At 39.0% G+C, this 18,802-nt stretch overlaps 1 protein-coding gene across 1 annotated transcript in view; it reads right to left on the bottom strand.

Annotated features, from left to right (window-relative positions):
* Nucleotides 1-18,802, bottom strand: part of LOC131251378 (organelle RRM domain-containing protein 1, chloroplastic-like) — a 47,106-nt gene that overhangs the window by 24,436 nt on the left and 3,868 nt on the right. Inside the window, exons 3-6 of the mRNA XM_058252058.1 lie at nt 6,488-6,728; nt 6,307-6,404; nt 6,153-6,218; nt 3,838-3,912 (exon numbers count right to left, since the gene is read on the bottom strand). Coding sequence (XP_058108041.1) covers nt 3,838-3,912; nt 6,153-6,218; nt 6,307-6,404; nt 6,488-6,728 — 480 coding nt within the window. The remainder of the gene's footprint in view (nt 1-3,837; nt 3,913-6,152; nt 6,219-6,306; nt 6,405-6,487; nt 6,729-18,802) is intronic.

The raw sequence follows: 18,802 nt of genomic DNA, 5'->3' as shown, positions 1-18,802 counted from the left end.
TTATAGCCTCTAGAAATATGAGTGATTAAAAATAATGACATGTGAATCCGAGTTTAGAGTTGTTGCGGTTTTAAAATGCTAGGGGTAACTTGTCATCCACACTAGCAAAAGCATCGACAGAAACGACATTGCCATGTGAGTATGATAACATAATTAGGTAATTGCAATTTTTGTTTAAACTTGAAACTAAAACAAGTTCCTCATGGATATATAGGTGAGTGGTGGGCGATGTATGGAGTCAACACACCCGCGCTGCAGTTATTGGCAGTTTGTGTTCTCGCACAGACTATATCCTCTTCACCGTGCGAGAGGAATTGAAGCACATAGTCATCATACATACCAGTAAGAGGAACAGGCTGGCATATGAGAAGTTGTAGAAGCTCGTTTACTGCCACTACAATATGAAGTTAAGAGAGAAGCAGTTGCAGGGCAGACCGAGACATGGAGGAAAATCTTGACCCGCTCAACCTGTTGTCTATAGGTACCATGACACAGATAGGTGACGATGATGAGGAGCCACTTTATGAGTGGGTCAAATCAGCTGATTTAGATGATGCGGGAGGAGGCCCTGCTCCACAAGTAGTCGATGGAGCAACGTCTCTTGGTATCGATGTCAATCAGGTAGTAAGCCAACAGATGGTAGATACAGATTCCTTTGATCCTTTGGTGAGGAGTTCGGCACGTTTCAATGAGGATGAGAAAGTATCTTCACAGCCCTCCCCATTATCAAGTTGTAGTAAGTGATGATAATGACTAAACCCCCACTCGACACGGGTCGTGGGGACGACGGCAACGACGATAGTAGTGGAGTGGATGGAGGCACCAACACTAATGTAGGTGGTACTAGTAGGGGCAAAGGTGGCAGTGGTGGGAAGTACATGATAGGTCAGGGCCAGCGATCCATTGGCCAGTTCACTGAGCAATACTTTGACTATGCTACTCAAGACGATGACCATGGATTTTGTTCACCATCCAGGGTGAGAGCATCAGATCCCACATATATGTTCGAGCGTCATCCGAAAAAGAAAACCGGATGCACAACGGCTGATGCTCTCTCACACAGCTTGTCATCTATGGACATTAATTTAGAGCAGGGGAGCTCCACTTCCGTCCCACCTTATGAACATGGGGGATATCACGGGTAAGGGCACGGAAGCTCGGACATTCAGTCACTCTCGTCTACCCGTAGATACGGGCAACCAACAAATAGTTCTTTAAGTCATGACCCTTTAACAGGAAGATATTCAGAGTACCCGTATGACTGACAACAATATTATCGGGGAGTTGGGGTTGGACTTGATCTGTTCCCTCAGGACCCTACTCAGCAAATGTCGTCGATGTATGTCACGCATTAACCACGTCTGGGCATACTCGTACAGTTCGGGGAGGATGACTATCAAAGGTACATAAGGGAGTTCCTCAATTCATACAAGCAGAAGATGACCTAGGAATAGTACTGCCAACATGTTGGGCAACAATACTATGCCCAACTGCAATGGGATCCAAATGATGACTACAAGCCACCTCGTCACTCCATGTGGGGATGAAATATGGCTGGAAATGTGTACTTTTTTAATTCATTTACTTTTACATGTCTTAATTATGCATTTGTATTATATAAACTCATTTTGGTTAATATTGGAGTGATTTTTTACGCCAGCACATGCATTTTGGACCCTATTAAATGAAAAGTTATTTTTAATGCATTTTTTTTGCAATTTTTTCATTCTTGAATATACAAATATGTATTTTTAGGCATATCCTGAAGTTTCACTAAAAAATTCCACCATTTTCCCCATTTTTCCCCACATTTCCAGTTATCGGCAATAACGATATTATATCTTTATCTCCGGCAGCGAATCTTGTAGCGACACCAACAACTCAAACACTGGTTACAGCCATCATTACTGTTATTGAATACCTTGCATATTGATGCGGACACAGGTGCATTCAAGGTGTACCAACGAAGAAAGCGCCAACCACAAGTGCCGTCCTTGTGGATAGTCGAATATTGAGGAGCTGAAGACCTTTCACATGTGATTGGACATATAGAAGACCCCACTTAGGGAAGACACATGTGAAGGAAGATTGGAGAAAGAAGACCGAGCGCCCAAACTTTCCCATACTTATATTATTTGCGCGTTTTTTGACTTAGTTAGGGGTCTTTTAGTAATCTTATATCTTTATTTGCTTATCCTAGGGGTATTTTAGTAATTTTATGTCTTTATTTGCTTATTTAAGTGGGGTAAAGCCTTAAATTCGAATTTCAACTATTGATTAATGAAAACCAAACCCTTTGGTTGCCTCCTTCCTCTCCTCTCTAATGGTGCTTCTTCTCTCCCCTTGATCTTCTTCTTCTAATTTCTTTTTGTGCCCCTCCAACTTCTTCAAGGTAATAATTTTCTTCCTTCTATTTTCCAGTTTTGGCTAATCCTTCTTCGATCAAAATCTTGAGAACCGATCTAAACCCTAAATCCCCAAATTCTCAAATCCCTAATCCGAGAAACTTCTTGGTTCTTCGGACTAGTGATCTTCATTGATCGATTGGGTGTGACCATGCAAGATCGGGAGGTCTCATCCCTCGCCGGATCCAACCCAAGTAGTAATTGAATTCCATAACCCATGATTGTAGTGATGGGCCGCTCCATTGCATGTTTCCTTTATGATTTTCTCAGTTATGATGATTACTGTTAGAATTTTAGATCATTTATTCCTTTTATTTCCGCTGTTTAATTGTGTCCATGAGCATGCATCATAATTAGGGCTGTCCTGCGTCACATATAAAGGCAAAACAGCCCCTCCTGTCGAACTTCTTGATTATATAGTTCAAATAAAAAGCTTTTTTTGAGAATTTTTTTAGAATCAGTTGTTTTTTCCTTAAAATGGGTTGCTTCTTTGAGCATTGGCTGCTTCCAATCTCTTTTGCATATACTAGTTCTGATTGATAGATTGTAGTTTATACAAACAGATCATTATCTGAATATTTAATGTTGCATCTTGAATAAGATTAAAATCCTTAAAATGGTAATGTATTTACAGATTGAACTCAACTTGTAATGATTCTTCAAGTAGTCAACAAAATTTGACTAGAAAATAAATTATACTGTCAGAAATTGAGAGAAAAAAAAAAAATCTTGATACTGCCCAATGAGTTTGAACTTTATTATGTACACTTCCGACTGCAACATCCAGGTTTGGCTGGTACACCACAGCCGGTGATTAAAAAAAATGCTGGAATGACCAGTCCCTTAAGATTTTGTTAAGCATCATGACATCAGACTCACAAGAGCCAATGGATACTTGCGCTACATAGAATTATTGTCAGCAATAGATTGAAGGAAAGAAACAAAGAAAAGCAAAGGTTTGCATGAACACTGAAACAAAAGCCAACCCTGACAATAATATAATTGTGCCTTCTTGCTCCCATATTGGTAGTTGAATTCAATCAAGCAAAAGGATGAATTTCCTGGAATATGAAATTGTCCAGAAGTGGCAGGTGATTCAGAGGTTGAATCACAGTTATGATTTCAGTTTCATATATTAGAGATCTCATGTGCCGGATAATGCATCAGCATTTAGAGAACCTAGCTTTGAATATGCAGGTGTAGATAAAATTATCAGAATTCAAAGAAGCTTGATTAACTTCAGCATCGGATTCCAAGGGGCAGTAATAGGCTATAATCAAGAACCAACAAGAGTTCTAACTGCAGGGATAATCTCATTAAAAGCATGAAACATGTCTAAGAGATAACGGACTGCATCATACATCAGTACCAAATACAATATGACAAGTGAACTTTTTTTTTTTTTTTTGAAACTTGTGATACAGCGACTTACCAGTCACAAAAAGTCTTTTTGTTCTTATATTGGGAGTCTGATTAGCATCTGAAGAATCAGTCAGTTTTTCATCACCTGGAAAATTGAAAAAGCATTAAGCTTTATACTAAAAACTTGTCAGCATAGATGGATGATTTAAATAAATCTGAATGAGATTAAACAGCATTCTGTGGATCATCCAGAAAAGGAGAACTCCAACCAGAACTTTGATGTATTTTCATGTGATCTATTTGAATCTTACCTGCAATTACGATTGGTCCAATTCTATATACAAGAAAAAGCTACCCAAGTAATACTTAATATTTTGTATATCCTATTCCTATGTTACCTACGGCAGGATGCTTTAGAATCTTGTAAACACTAAACACCAAAATAATAATAATAATAATAACTATGGGGGCAACTCGAGTGCATCCCATCTCTCTCCTGCAGTACCACAATCTCATTGTAGCTGATGCACTCAGCTTCCTTAGGTGGTGACTAACAAATCCTTCATCCAAGACTTTAAATAACATCTTATAGCACAATAAGAAATGGAGTTCAAAAATCTTGTGAGGATCTTGAGGAGACTTGCATCACGAGAGAGGTGAAACATTGAAGAATTTGGTGTAGCAGATCCTTCTCTATGAATATCATTCATTCATTCTGCATGGACCTTACAACCATGACAAAGAGGCTCCTCCATGTGCACAAGCATGGAGGAAGGCAACCCCACCTAAGGTAGTATCTTTTAGTTGGACTTCAATTGCTAACAAAATTCTTCACCCCAGCCATCTCCAACATCAGCACCACCACCTCTGCGGAATATACTTCATGTATTAAGTCCAAGGCGTAGGTAAACCACCTCTGTGTCAATTGCAATATGGCAAGATATGTTTGGTGCATGTTTTTCAAGATATTTCAAATATTGAGGGTGCTGCAGGGTTTGATGGAAAACATACTCCAAGAATGGAGCAGAGGGTCTTTTGGGGTACAGATAATATTCTTTTGGTTCTTCTCCCTTGTGCCATTCTTTGAGGTCTTTATAAGGAGAGGAATAGATGTATGTTCAACAATAAGAAGCCAAGAAATTTCTCAAAGACCACTTTCTTGGGAATTACCAAAATCGATAATGTTGGTGCTCCTCTCCACACCATTTCTGCCACCATCTTGTATGCAGACAACAAGGTCTTGCTAAGTGGTGTACTTTTCAGCACAGAATAAGAAATAACAGCTCCAGAGAGAGTATTGAGGCATTTTGACAAAATCCATAATATCCAAACACCACAGCATACTTTCCAAGAACATTGAAATGGCAAAGCAGTTTCACAAGCAAGCCGAAAGAGGTAAAATGAACATTAGCATTGCTGCCCATAAGCATTGCAACAATCTCAGAATATAAAATGCATTGCAAACAGTGTTTAAAGTATCGGTATCGCTACAAGTTTCGCTGGCCAGGGATACGGAAACAATATCGATATCGTCGATAATATCACTGATAACCAAAAATGCGGGGAAACATAGGAAAAGTGGTGGATTTTCAGCAAAACTTCAGGAAATGTTAAAATGTACATATTTGCATATTTAGAAATTAAAAATAAAAAATTTAAATTTAAATTTAAATTATTTTTTAAAAAAAAAAAAAAAGCAAAAGAATGCATACATAACAAGTTTTCATTTAATGGGGCCATAAAAGCATGTGTTGTTGTAAGAAATTAGTTCAACCATCCCCTCCGGCCTATTTAACCATCCAACCTTACATCAAAACATCCATCGATATTGCTCAACAACACGATATTTCACCAAGAAATCATCAACAATTGGAAAGGACATAAAAGATTGTAGTCTTAATATCTCGCATGTTGTGATATCAATAATATTGAGATATTATCAATATTATCAATGACAAATTGAACACTATATACAACCATGTGCCCATGAAATAAAAATTTTGATGATATCAATAAGTTGGCACTATTATTAAAATATCGTCGATATACTTATGATACAAGCATTACTCAGAATTTACATAGTCAAAAATATTGGCGATACATTGACAATATTGATGCATTGGCAATACAAGCAACACCCAGAATTTACATAGTTGAAAATATTGACAATTACATTAGTGATATTGATATGCCAGCGATACATTGCTGATTCATGGAATTTCTGATACTACCTGCGTTATTGATATCACTACCACTGTTATCGGTATCGCTGAGCTGGAGATAAAGATAATATCGGAGATATTTCAATAATATCGGAGATAATTCGAACACTAATTGCAAATACCATGAGAATAATTAGAATAAAATGAAAGAAGAAAAATATACCTCCATAATCTTTGTTTGACGATCCATAATTTGAATCAGGCTGAACAGACAAAACTCCGGGTACACCTGCATGGCAGTAGAACTAGTGTATCGCTACCTCAATACAGCGGATATTGCAATATAGAATTGAATAGTGAAAACACAATATACTAACCAGCCAGTTCCCGAGCACATTCCTCTTCAATTTCACAACAAAACCCAAAATGATTTTGCCAAGAAATGTGATATAGACACATTTGCGCATCTTTTTCACTGCACACACCCACTTTCAGCACAAATGAAAAAAAAAAAAGGGAAAGAAAGCATGAGAACAAGACCAGATATCCACAACTTACTTCCCCAAAACCTTTGTGAGTGTTTGTGCATAATAGTCCACCATCTGTGCCTTCGTGACGACTTCAACTGCTGGCTTTTCCATACGAACAAGCCAGTACTCGGAACTTTTCTCAGAAGATATTTGACTGGCTCCTCCATTAGATTTTGATAGGTGACCCAACAAAAGGTTCGAGAAACTGTAATCCTTTTTTACAGATTCAAAATCTGTATCAGGCCTAACAGACAAAACCCCCGGCAGACCTAGAAAGAATTCCATTTGCATCAGACTGAAAACTCAAAGCTTCTAGAGTCTAGACAAAATGATATATAAATTTCTTACCAAAGTACACACCCAGCTCTGTGATCCATGCTACTCATCTGGTGGGACACGTGACAAATGGGTTGTGCACCTCAATATCTTCCTCGCCAGAAATCTAACCTATACAATAAGTGCATTTTAACTATTCAATGTGGACCATTGCTGGCCACCAGTCAGACAAATTATTATTGTCAAATGGAGGATATTGTTCCTTTTTTCTCTTCAAACGTTGGATGGAAGATATTTACAACAAGCAATGTTTTATGTATCAGCATCACACCATGTATGGCACCCTTGAGATCTGGAAACATCGCACAAGACATCAGGAAATGTTGCCACCATGAATGGATCATGCATGTGTGTATATATGTATGTGTCATTGTATATATGCATGCATGGATGGATGGATGGATGGTTGGATTGATCGATCATGCATGTGTGTTTGTATGTATTATGTGCATGCCTGGTAGGATGGATGGATGAATGGATCCACCATTTTCCACATGTTTCCCCAAGTCACTAATAGATGCTTTGAGGCTCTTATTAAAGGGAAACTAATTATTTGATTTTTAAATCTGCAAATATCCGTCTTTTTTACTATTATTTGATTCTTCAATATGCAAATATGTATGTTTTAGCATCTCCTGAAGTTTCATGAAGAAATTCCACCATTTTCCCCATGTTTCCCCATTGTTTCCCCCAATCAACAATACATTTCTGGGTATCTACAATAATATCGGTGATATCGATACATGTTTCCATATCCCCAGCCAAGGATACATGTCATGATACTGCAAGATTGCAGGCTTAGATCACACCAATTCAGAAACAATCACACAAATTCCACATCCCACATGAAAATCCAAACATTCAATTAAAGGGGAATCTATGCGGGTCCAAGCCGACACAGGCTAGGACTGGACCAATAAAATTATAAGCCAAACAATGTCAAAGGGAAATAAAATTAACTACTCATGCATAAAAATCAGTCCCTAATCCAAGGGATTCTCTAATTTTAATTCAATGAACCCTAAGGTGATAAAAAGAGGCAAATCAATTAGGGATCATGTAATCTACGGTTAGGATTCATGAAAAATGGCTATGAGAGGATAAAAGAGGATAAAAACTTGAGCCAAAAGATGATCCTGCGTGTGGACAGCAACAATGGCCCAGACGGACGTGCTTGTGATCTCGGCAGCACGTGTGTGGGACCCACTATTCAGAAAAAGGCCACCTTGCCCCTGGTCGGCCAGGGATGGACTCCAAAACCCCCAAATCTCAGCTCCGCCGAAGTTTCAGCTTGCCTGCAGGCCGAAATCTGGAAACCTGCTTCAATGAAGAAATCTGATGCAACAAAAGGACAAATTCGAAGTACGGATGGTGGGGAAGATGGAAAAAAAAAAGATGATGGAAAATGGGGGTGAATTGGGATCGATGTGGCTTCGCACCACGGTAGTTAGCCCTTCAAAAAGGGAGGGCTTCGCACCCACTTTTGAATTCTTCCACAACTCCCGAAGAGAGCAGAAAAATAAAGCAGGAATTTTTTTATTAACTTCAATGAATGAAAAGAACTACAAGGGGTGCCTATTTATAGGGAGAACTCTATACCCAAAAACTCGCACCATGTGCGACACCTATTACTTGGCGATAAAGTAAACTAAAATAAAAATCAAAAAAGGAAATCTAAAGCGTTCACGATGTTCTAAATAATAACAATAAGCAAAACCTAAAATATAAAACCAATCCGACGAGTGGGCCACGATCATGAGATCCCATGGTTGGCTTTTCTTGACTATCGGGCCACTTTTCTGAACCAAAACTTGACTTCTAGTTAGGAGGCCCTCCCTGGACGTCGTCATCGAGCCAGATCGATGGTGGGGTCCTCCTACGTACGTACGTGCATAGGGGGGCGGCATGAGTGCGCGTGTGCGCGTGATGTCCCCATCACCCAACCAAGGATACATGTCATGATACTGGTAATATGAACACTGTTTCCGATGACATATTTTCATGGTCTAATTCTAGTTCGGAAGCACAAAGCATTGAGAGTAAACTGGATAGGCTTCTCGCTAACTCTGCCTGCACTAACTCCTTTGGAAACTACAAAGCCTCCTACCTGTATGGCTGCATCCAAGTTTACCTAATCATTCTTTTATTTATTTACTTTTCTTCTTTTTTTTGGAAAGCAGGCAAAAAAACTCTTATTTCCTACCAAAGGGCAGGCGACCCAAAAAATACACGGGCCCATACCCCAGACCAGGGAAAAAAACAAAAAGAAAAGAAGAAGAGACAGCCGCCACCCAAGGCCAAGGAAAAGAAAAGGCTAAAAACAAGAGAAAAGAAGAGGAAGGAGGGAGGCCTTTCTACCCTTTCGAAGAAGGTAGAGGCGGAAAGGACTAAAGATCTAGGTCAAGTGGAATGAGCAAAGCTAATTCAGCTTAGGGTATGATGCAAGGGGAGTTGTTGGAGGGGGCATTAGCTAGCTTTGAAATGAGGGCACTCTTGCATCTCCCAACAACCACCACATTTCCTGCATGTTTGGTTGTCCAATTACAACGGCAATTGGCTGGAAATGGGTATACTTACCCAAGTGTGACATCGGTTACATTTGACTGCAATGATTATAAATACCATTGTCTATTTTACAAGGGCATCACTATAAAGATGGTAATTTTATAATGTAACAAATTGTAATGATTACAATTTCCTTTACCTGTTTACTTTACAGGTGTATTTGAACATTGATATTTGTGTCGTAAGTCTCTTTTAAATAAACACCCTGAAATGGTAATGATGGCCCATTTACATTGAATTACACCGGAAATTGGAAAACCAAACAGGCCCCTAAGGGGCCGTTTGAATGGGAGTAAATGGAGGTAAATGGGAGGAATTGAGGGTAAATGGAAGTAAATGGTATTTGAGGTGTGTTTGGATGGAAGTAAATGCATGGAAATTAAATGAAATGGGAGTAAATGGGCATGCAAATGAAATCCTCTCTATGAGAAAGGATTTGGAAGGGCCTGTTTGATTTTCCGATTCCATGGTAAATCAACTGTAAATATGTCATAATGATATCTCACCGTTGTTTAATTTTCATTGAATTTCCACCATTCATTTACTTAGGAGTGGTTGTGAAAAACCGACTGGCTTCCTCAGGAAATCATGAGATATTTCGATCACCAAAATGGAAATCCCTGGAAGATTTTGGCGTAAATACACCTGTCTGAAAGACATCTGAAAAGCATTCAGTAGTCCAATGGACCACCATTGTAAAAATTCTTCTCCCTTTGATTTTTATAAAGATGCATTACTCACAGACGGTTCTCAACACAACTCTTCCACCATTTCCAATAGTGGATAACAAGTACCTCCCATCGCCATAAACGCTGACCTCTCTCGTCCATCTACCTGCTACATTCGACGGAGAGGTTTCTCTTCTTTGCAAACCCATCCTAACACAAACTCACTAATTCACATTGTGTAAACAGGTTCTCCATGGCAGTGCATTAGTGGGAAGCGACTCTTCCACCATTTCTTGCACCGGGCAACAGGTACCTCCCATCGCCAAGGATGATGACCTCTCTCCTCCATCTCCTGTTACTTTGGACAAAGAAGTTTGTCCACCCATTAACCCTGTTCTAACTCGAACTCATTGATTCATCCTATGTAAATAAGTTCTCCAGCACCACGCATCAGTGGGAAGCGGCGAAGGAAGAACAACATCGACATTAGTAGCTGTTACGGTTCAACACTGCAACTGACATAGAGGTGGGTCTACAGTACCCATGCTCAATAATACAGGATGAAAGATGGATAGTGTACTATCCTTGTGGGAAATACGTAGAGAATGGAGGTTGTTGTGGGATCTATGTGGGGAATACCAATATGCATGAGTCTTCTAGAGTCGTCTATGGAACCTCCATACCATCATAACTTTCCACGATGGGCCCTTAAGAAGGTTTCAATGATGTGGTTGAATATCGCCACTTCTTCCTGTGATGTCTACACTGGAAGTTTCGATCTGCATGCCCTTACGAAGGTTTCAATGCTGGGACCCCAGCAATGCTTTATGTGTTTTCACCACGTCGTTCATCCATTATCCCTTTCGACTTTAGGGCATGATCTAAAAATTCTCACAGATCCAAGTCTCATGTGGACCACAATGGAAGAAAACAGTGGTGATTTGAGCCCTTCATTGAAAGCTGCCTATGGCCCACTACAATTTTGACTTTCTATCCAAGCTGTAGATTAGTTCACCACTAAATTGGATGAAGGGAAAAATCAACAATCGGCTTACTCGAAAAAAATTTCGCATCCATGAAGCTTTTAACGGTGGGCGTTCGATCACCACGGTTTCTGTGGTGTGGTGTACAAGATATTTGGTAATGCCTCATTTGTGGGTCGATGCCCTAAAATAATCTGAAAAATGGATGGACGACCTAGATGAACCACATACATCATGGTGTGACACATAGAACAGTGTCCAGCAGTCAACTCAGTTCTATCAAAGTCAATAGGCAATTCGCGTCCATATCACCAGAATCACGGACCGTCCCATCCTTGCAGGTGGTTGGATCAACAACGTCAATCAATTTATCCAGATCATTGCTGGACAACAGCAGAAAAAATGAGTCACACCTTGTTAACCAAGTGGACCCCACCATGGGAAGTAGTGTGACTTTAATTGAACTAACATTGAAAACTTCGTAAGGGCATTAGTCGGTGTGGTCTACTAGAGTGTATGTGCTTCATCCACGCCTTGAGTGTATGTGCTTCATCCACATCGTCCATTTGTTTTGCCAGCCCATTTTTTCAGTTGAGGCCAAAATTGAAGCATATCCGAAGCTCAAGTGGGCCACATCCATGCTGCCCATTGTAATGTAGTTTCCTTATATCCACACCGTCCACCCTTTTTTGTAAACACATATTTGGATAAATGGTCCAATAAATTTTATCCAAATCAAAACCGCTAGGATGTAGTCCATTGATCGATGTCAACCCAGGTCGGTCAGTCCAGATAGACGACTTGAAATTTTCCAATGCATTCCAATTCCTCCCATTTACTCTCATCCAAACAAAATATTTGGATTTCAAATGCATTTCATTTACTCCCAATTCATTTACCTCCAATTCCATTTCCCATTTACCACCATTAACAAGCTCCCAAACGAAGCTCCCAAACGAGCCCTAAGAAGAGTTTCAATATTCACATTAAATTGATTTTTTACCCAACTATGAAACATTTTAAAAATATAGTTAACCTCATCTCTAATTTTCTTTAAATAAATCCACATCATATGAGATGCATCATTAATAAACGAGACAATATTTAAATCCATTAAAACAATAGGAATTGGACATCATACATCTTAATGAACCAAAGAAAAAATTCTACTGGACCATTTCTTCCCAAGAGAATAAACGGGCTTATGGTGCTTGGCTAAAACCCCTTACACTATAAGTTTTAGACTTGACTGACGCAAGTAATAAAGACTGTAAGCCTAGCCTAGAGGGATGACCAAACCTATAAAGCCTAATATAAAGGTCTTCATTCTTAACACTAACACACTAACATGACTTGAAGTATTTAAACCAAAAACATAAACCATCATTCTCATGTCCATCACCAAGCAGCTTCATCTTCGGATCCTGGAAAACAAAACGATCGGGATAAAACATGACACTACAATTCAAGTCCTTTATAACCTTACTGACTAATAGCAAATTTAGATGCAATACTACAAACAAACAAGATAGATGACAAGGAGAAAGACAGAAAAACAGACACGGTAACCCTACCCCCAATCGATGTTAGGGTTCCTTCTCCTAATTTCATACGACCTAAATTTGGATTAGGAGTAAATGAAGAAAAAGAACCAGATGTCTGTCATATAATCAATAATCCCAAAACAATAATCCAAGGTCTTGGCGCAGAAGTAGTATAAAAGGTAATGGATGTGTTGTGTTACCTGTCCAGGCCAAGGAAGTGAATGAGGAGACCTTATACTGAGTGGCATCCCTTAACAAAGTATCATATTCAGATTTACATCACCAACTGATGGAACCACAGATGAAGTTGTGTAAGGTATCGCGTCCCCAACAGTAACCTGAGAATCCCTACCATCCAAGGCAGAAAAATTGGTCGCTTTACCCTCAGGACGACTATCAAGAACCTAGCAATAAGTCAACAGTGTGTCCATATCTGCCACAATAAGTACACAACCGATCCATGTTACGACCATGACCAGGACTATGTCTAAGACATCTACCACCATCACAACCACCTCTTCATATACCACATCCATGACCAGCACTAGTATGATCAAAGTTTCTGGATCCTGTCACTAAGGCAAATTTTCAACCACAGTGAAACCCATAGTTGTCTGATACTTCTCATCACATAACAGCAAAGCATACACACTATTAAGCGATGGTAAATAAGGTAATTCAAGAATCTGAGCACAAACTTATTCAAATTCAGCATTAAGACCTGCCAATAGCTCAAAGATTTGTTTCTTTTCAATGCTTTTTTTATTTGCATCCACATCTGTACAACACACGAAATTGAAGATTATGGAGAAACGATTATTCCTGCCACAGACCACACATCTTAACATAATAATCAAACATAGATTTCTCCCGTCACAAGTGACTAATATCCTAATAGTCGTTAGAAATGTGGGCCATATTGTTCTAATTGGAATACAATTCATAGGTCGTCAACCAAATCTCAAGAGCAGTGTATGGCAAAAAAAAAAAAAACTCACTAACTTTTGGTTCCATAGAGTTTAAGAGCCACGATATAACTAACAAATTGTTTGATTTCCATTCAACATATGAGGGATCAGTGGTAGAGGGTGATTCTTTTATACTACCATATATATATATATCCCAACTTCTGTTTGCCTCTAATAAACATCTCGACTGCTTTAGGCCATTGAAGGTAATTACTTGACTTTGATTTGTGTTGTAATCTGCAGACCAGGGTTCTCAAAATGAACAACTAATCATTCCATTCTGGAATTGACGGGGTCTACAGTCTCATTTAGATGATGAAACCATATAGAATCTCAAACAACAAATGACAAAATAATGTTATAAATAACAATAACAAGGAAAACGAACGACTACAATAAGAAATTTCAATGAATGTCCAAACCCAATCACACATGGAAGGGGGTCTTGCGGCCAAAAAACAGGCTGAAATAATACTAATAACCCAATTGTTGTCCAAAAATATGATTGTTGAAAATTATGGCAAAACATACCCAAACTTCTACCCTAATAGACAATATCCAAAGCAACATAAAAATCTGCTTCAACAAGGACAGAAAATTCCAACAAACCCTAGCCAAGGCAACACAAAAATCTGCTTCAACAGAAAAAATCCAAAAAACCCTAGCCAAAGCAACCCAAAATTTGCTTCAACAGAAAAACTCCACCACACCCTAGACAATATAATCCAGTTTTGTCACAAGAAAACTGGAGAAAATCCTGAGGCAGAATCGACCAAACCTGGAATTGCAACAATCAACAACACACCACAGAATATGAATCATCCATAGGACCCCTTCAAAAATCAAATCATATAGTTGGCTAGACCATGCTGAGTCTCAAACCAAATCCTCGGAAAGAAAAGAAAAACAAAGAAGAGAAAGAAGAGAGAATCAAGAAGAGAAAGGGCAAAATAAGAAGAGAAATCAGGAAGAGAGCTTTCCTAGCTCTAATACCATGTTAGAGTAGAAAACAATTTGAGAGAGAGAAGAAAGTATACTAGGGTTGGACGTCAAACTCTCTTATTTATAATAGATAGCCTTATACAATTACAAATATGCCCTTAATATTGAAGAGACTCGAGATATTGGAAAAAAAAAAAAACAACAACAACAACTAAAGCCTAAATAACAAAGGACTGAAAGCCCATAACACAGAGGCCAACAAGAGGCACATTCAGGCCCACATGCAAGGCCCCACACACACCAAGAACTAGGCACACACGCTCATAACACTAACAACGGGCAAATAGCCACATGCTCCGAGAGTATCTATCAGGACTCTTAACCGCAACATGGCAACCTTCATTATGCACTTCAAGCAAAAGACCGGAAACCATAGCAGAAATAAGTCATATTAGACCATACAGTAATAGGAAGGCTTTTGTCTTTAGGCCCTTAACTGTCAACCACAGGAATAGCTCCCAAATGATTCAAGAGGTGGGGTTGAATAGAGGAGCCCAACCTTTCTGGAATTAATTTATGCTCAAGAGAGTATCCAACAAGGATCGGGGTCTCTTGAAGGACAAGGCCTATCGTATGTAGGGCTGTGTGGTGAAAAGTTGTAGAGAGACTCCAAGCCGCCAAAATATGCCCCAGAGTAGCCAATGCTAATAAAGGGCCTTCAATGAATGCGGCATGAGATCTCACCTCCTTGAGAATTCATCTAAGGATAATCTCTTTCAGAAGAAAATTTGATGAGGACATCACGTCATGTACACCCGAACGTACGTATCAGAGGAGGAGGCAGGCTGCACCGATTTCCCTATGGTTAGGTGAGTACCCGTGATCCTGCTGAAGACCCCATGTGCATGTGCGAGCATCTGGAAGTCCCCGCACTGGGAAGATGCACATGGGCTGCTTTATGGAGTGATCCAGACCGTTGGATCGGAAGGACGCAACGATCGGGCCATTGGATCGCATGGATCGCATGATCAAGCCATTGATCGTTGATCATCTACATCAGTTTTAGACTTTATCATATTTTAGGATGTAATTTTTGATTATTTTATATTTGGACACATTATGAGTGCTTTGGTTGATTTTATTTAGACTAGGGTTATTTTCGTTAAAATTCACAAGACAATGATTATTGTAATTTTTTAAACTTCTTGGATCTATAAAAAGAGGGTGGCATGTGACCTCTCTCCCATTGGAATTTATGATAATTAAAATAAATAAAAAATAAAAACAGAGAGAGAGAGAGAGAGAGAGAGAGAGAAAAAAGCTCTTGCTTTCTTCTCTCATCTTCATGCGATTTGAAGACACTTCCATGTGATTTGGAAGGAAGATTGGTGCAAGGTTAATCTTCATCAACGGATGTGCGAGGTCTCCATCTATCCCCACAAGTTCTTCTGTTTTCCTCCTCATCCAAGTATTTTCTTCAGGTTCTTCATTCTCTCCATCATAGATCTTCGTCTTCTCCCAAACTCAACATTCCCATAACCATCCACAATCCAAACCCTAACCGACCTAAACCCATCTTCCCACGCCACACGTACGACCACACATGTGAATCTCACTTGCCCCTTTTGGTTTCCCACCATCATTATATCAAAATTCCTTTCTTCCATCCCCGAAACCTTAACCCTAAACCTAAAATTCCTAATTTCCTACTTTCCCAAATTACCCAAACCATAATTTTCACCCTATGTTGTATTAGGTTTCCTATTTTGAAATAGACTTGTACCCTATGCTAACTGGATGTCCCTACATCTATTAGATCCTAGTTTCTTTTTATTTAATGATCTTGTGTTACGATGTTGGTAGCTTAGGCTAGGATTATGCATGAGTTTCTTTTGATTTTCATGATATTTGTGATGATTATATCGATGTTTGTGTTTTTTGTTAAATATTTTAATTTCGCTATTTGATCTCACATGTTACTTAGTTCATGCATTGGTCCTAAATCAAAATTATTATTGAAAAGACAATAATTACATTCCCTCCAAATGTGCCAAGCAAGGGCAAGGAAACAGAGCCTACTTAACAAATTGCTAATTGGGCCAATCGAATTTTACAGGAGACGATTAATCGCTTAAACAATGGAGGGAGGGAGAGAATATGGGATAGGCAGCTTTCAATGAATCATCTGTCAGACCCATTGGGTGTAAGGGCAGATGAAAAAAATGTGCTCTATCCTCTCCATATAAAAAGGACAAAAGAGGAAATCACCATTACTGATAATATTGAATCTAACTAGTATATCTTTAGTCTTAAGGCTACTTAGGAAAACCATCTAAGCAGTGATGGAGTGCTTAGGAATGTTTCATTTAAACCAGACTAAATCAGTACAAGGGACATTAGTTCCCAAATGTTAACAAGCCTGAACTGCCAAATTAAAGGATATATAGCCCTTTAGGAATAATGTCTAGAAAACTTCGTCCTCAGTCGAGACAAAGCATATCCATCTCATTTGGTCGAAGATTTCAATTAAGTCTGAAGAAGTTGGGTAGGGGGTTTGTCATTCAACATCCTAAATAAAGGTGCTAACCTTAACATCAAGCCCCATACCCAATTTAGAGGCTACCTGCTCGCCATATTGATCAATGAGATTGTCATTGCCAAGCCAAGGGTCACACCAGAAGAAAGTGAGATTCCTTGTTCCAACCAAGAATCTGGTATGTTTCTTGACAATATCTAGAACATTGAAAATATTGTGCCAAACTCATGATGCATAGGAGAATTTTTGCATGCCATATAGATACATTTCCAATATATTTCTCCTATATCCATTTCCCCAAAGGCTTTCCTCCTTACAAATGATTTTCCAGAGTTGTTTAATGAGGCATGCTTTAGTAGAGGTTTCAAGGCCCCCTTGTTGCTTGGGTTCACAAATTTATTCCCAACTAATCGAGTGGACTTTTGAGTCCCCAATAGAAAAATCCTTATTCTCCTTTCCAATATGTCAAAACAGCCTTGAGGAGCAAAAAAGCAAGTGACCAAAAGATGTGAAGATTTAAGAAGGTCGATTTGATCAGTTCCACTTTGCCAACGAAAGAGAAAAGGCTAGCCTTTCATCCCCCAAGCTTCCTAGATTTACAATCTCTAATGTGAAGCCTAGTAAAGTAATGGGGAAGGCCTAAATACCTAAAAGGTAATTGGCCTTCCTCCATATTGAGGATAGATTTAATGATTTGTTTTGACTAGAAGGATCAAGAGAAAACAACCACATTTTCTGAAGGTTAATCCCAAGGCATGAATGATCATTGAAATTGGAGAAAAGACATTTAAGATTCATGGCAATTTGCGGATCAACACTACCAAAAATCATGAGGTCATCCACAAAGAGGTGTGATATGGAATAGATCCCTTAATGAAAGGGGAAACGATTAACCCATTTTCACAACATTAATACATAAGCGTTGAAAACATTTCCATGGCTATTGTAAATAAAAAAGGCGAACGGGGTCACCTTGGTGAAGACCCCTATTACCATTAAAAAACCCACAAACTTCCCCATTGACAATGACAAAAAAAGTGGGTGAAGATATACAAGAACAAATCCAATTAGTCCATTTATTAGGAAGTTGGGGGGCCAGAGGCTTGCCAGGAGAAAATCACATCTCAAAGAATCAAAAGCCTTTATTTGATCACTCTCCTATGCTTCTAAACTTAGATGTCAGTTCTTTTGGCTAGAAAACCCCATTTTGATCCTTTAACTACTGGTGTCAGATGGATGGCTTTTTCCAAACTGTGGGAAGCCTGGTCTATTCCTATTGATGGATTGCTTATGTTTGTAGTTGCCTTTAAAGCTCGAACAAATCAAATTCGCCCTTAAAAGATGGGTTGTCAATAAACATAGGCTATCCACTCATATCTACAATGCCAAGAAGAGACTCGAGCTAGCCTAGTTGGCGATTCTAAGGGACCCATCTAGCTCAAAAATTAATATTAACAAAATTGTGAAAGAGAAGCTAGATCGCCACCTAGGTCTGGAAATGTCTATGCAAAAGCAAAAGGCTAGGGAAACTAGGCTCAACCTAGGAGACATTAATTCAACATTCATTTTTACTCCTCAATTAAAGCTAGACAAGCATCATCAGCAATATGGGGGATAAGGATGGGGTTATCTTTGCTAATCATGATAAGATTAAGGACATCTTGGTTGACCATTTCAAGTAAATCCTTACCTCAAGGAAGGGCACAGTACTTAGATTGACATGAACTTGATTGACAACCATCAAAAGCTCTCTCAAGAGCAAGGTAAGGATCTCTATAGACCTATTACCATAGAAGAAATT

The sequence above is a fragment of the Magnolia sinica genome, chromosome 7, assembly GCF_029962835.1.
Source record: "Magnolia sinica isolate HGM2019 chromosome 7, MsV1, whole genome shotgun sequence".
Lineage (NCBI taxonomy): Eukaryota > Viridiplantae > Streptophyta > Magnoliopsida > Magnoliales > Magnoliaceae > Magnolia > Magnolia sinica.
The sequence above is the reverse complement of the archived record's forward strand: the minus strand, read 5'-3'. Positions and strand labels throughout refer to the sequence as shown.